Source organism: Glycine max, chromosome 18 (assembly GCF_000004515.6).
Source record: "Glycine max cultivar Williams 82 chromosome 18, Glycine_max_v4.0, whole genome shotgun sequence".
Taxonomy (NCBI): Eukaryota; Viridiplantae; Streptophyta; class Magnoliopsida; order Fabales; family Fabaceae; genus Glycine; species Glycine max.
In genome coordinates, this window is record NC_038254.2 from 56,522,177 (window position 1) to 56,524,144 (window position 1,968).

General features: G+C 23.2%; 1 protein-coding gene across 1 annotated transcript in view; it reads right to left on the bottom strand.

Annotated features, from left to right (window-relative positions):
- LOC121174048 (probable disease resistance protein At4g27220) overlaps positions 1 to 1,910 on the bottom strand; it is a 7,036-nt gene extending 5,126 nt beyond the window's left edge. Inside the window, exon 1 of the mRNA XM_041012212.1 lies at positions 1,726 to 1,910. Within this exon, the coding sequence (XP_040868146.1) occupies positions 1,726 to 1,843 (118 nt within the window). The 5' untranslated portion in view covers positions 1,844 to 1,910. The remainder of the gene's footprint in view (positions 1 to 1,725) is intronic.
- Between the last annotated feature and the right edge of the window lie 58 nt (positions 1,911 to 1,968).

The following is a 1,968-nucleotide window of genomic DNA, read 5'->3' on the forward strand; positions in this document are numbered from 1 at the left end:
GCCATTATTATGCTTAATACATAATTACCTATGACAAAAGTATTAGCTATTAGGCATGCTTGTCGCCATACTTCATTAAAACTTCTTATTTAATATTAATTTTACCAATTATTTTTATTCTACACTTTTAATTTTAATTTTTCAATAAAATATTTGATCTTTTAAAAAATATATAATTTTAAAGTTAACTAAAAGAACTAAAAATAAGATTCTCCGAATTTATAAATATCATATAATCGGTTAAATGATGATGTGACTAATAAAGTTTCATGTAAGTATTTAATAAATCTTAACTCACATTAGATACTAAAATTAAACATAAAAAAAATCCAAGACACATTATAGATAATAAAATCAAAATAACTATCTTACAAATATAAAAACATATTTAAGTTAATTTTTATGTATATGTAGATAAAGAACATTTTATCAAACTATTTTTAATTGAATAAACTAATAAAAAAACTTTTTCTACTTTTATCTCCAAACATAAGATTCTTTTGACTAAGATAAATGTTAACTAATATCCTTAGAATACTAATTAAAAAAATAAAAATAAAAGTTTTCTATTAAGATGTTTAAAAATACATTTTGTTGCAAATTTTAACATCCCACATATTGGTTAGATCGAACATAAAATATCTGGAGTACTAAAATTAAAAAAATGGTGATTTAAAAAGCAAGATTAAAATCACCTATGTTACATGTACTAAAATGTTATTTAAGTCAAAACAAAACTACGTAAGTTGTATTAGCTACATTAAAAAAATACCTACAAAAAAATAAAATAAAGCAGGTGTGTAAAGAATGAAAAGAATATACTGGAATGGTACCTAGAATGCGTTCCTCCTAATAAAGTTGTTGATTGTACACTGTTTGTAGGGTTAATTGAACTATCAACAATCATGCACTGTTTTGAAGTTTATTTTGAAGGTGATCGTTTTCTTGTAATTATGTGGTAGTGGTACTTCTGATACCTCTTTTCATTACATGTATTACGTTTTTCTGTTAAAAAAATCCTTTTCAATCAAATGAAGTTATACTTTAGATAAAAATACAAATTAAATACTATATAAATAAAAATTTCATAAACTTAAACCTTAAGAGTATGTTTGGAGGAGGAAATTTAAAATTCTAAGAATTTTAAATACTTCAATTAAAATTTTTTTATTTTTAAAATTTTATGTTTGGATAAAAAAATTAAAGATAAGAATTTTCAACATTTTAAGGATGTCAGAAACTTTTAAGGTAAAAGCGGTGATAAAAGTTAATAAGGGAGTAAGCGAAGGTTTTAGAAGATTTTTTTATAATTTTTTTTTCAATTTATCATCTTTTAGAAGAAAATTGAAATTCTAAATCTTTAATTGTTTAAAATTCTATTTTAAAATTACAAAAATTTAAATTCTTCAGAAAAAAACATTCAAACAATAAATTCTAGATTACAAAAAATCAAATTCTCTAATAAATTACTTTTCTCATTAAAATTCTTTGTCCAAACATACTCTAAGATTTAAGATTATCCAACATTTAAGATGACAAAAGATATAAATAAAAAAATACAGTTACCATTTATAAACTTCAACCAAATCAAGAAAAAAATGTAAAATATTGAATATTTGAATTCAAAAAAATAGAAATTTATCTTTAAAGTTTGAGAAAGCATGATATAAAAGTAAAGGTGACAACTTTCATTGCTATCTCAAAAATGTTAAGCATATTACTTACCTTCATGGGCACCATATTTTGGGCATTTTGTAATATTGTTTCCTTTGCCAGTGATATGCTCTTCAATTCTTGTAGCACCTCCGGCAAATTCATGTTTACAATGGTTGCACTTCCACATATTTTTACCTTCTAATTTTTCAGCTTCACTCCAGTATTTACTTTTAGGCCGAACCCCCCTTTTTCTTCTACTACTACACGCCTCATCCATAGTTTATTCCTAAACAACAAATTATCTTAACATGA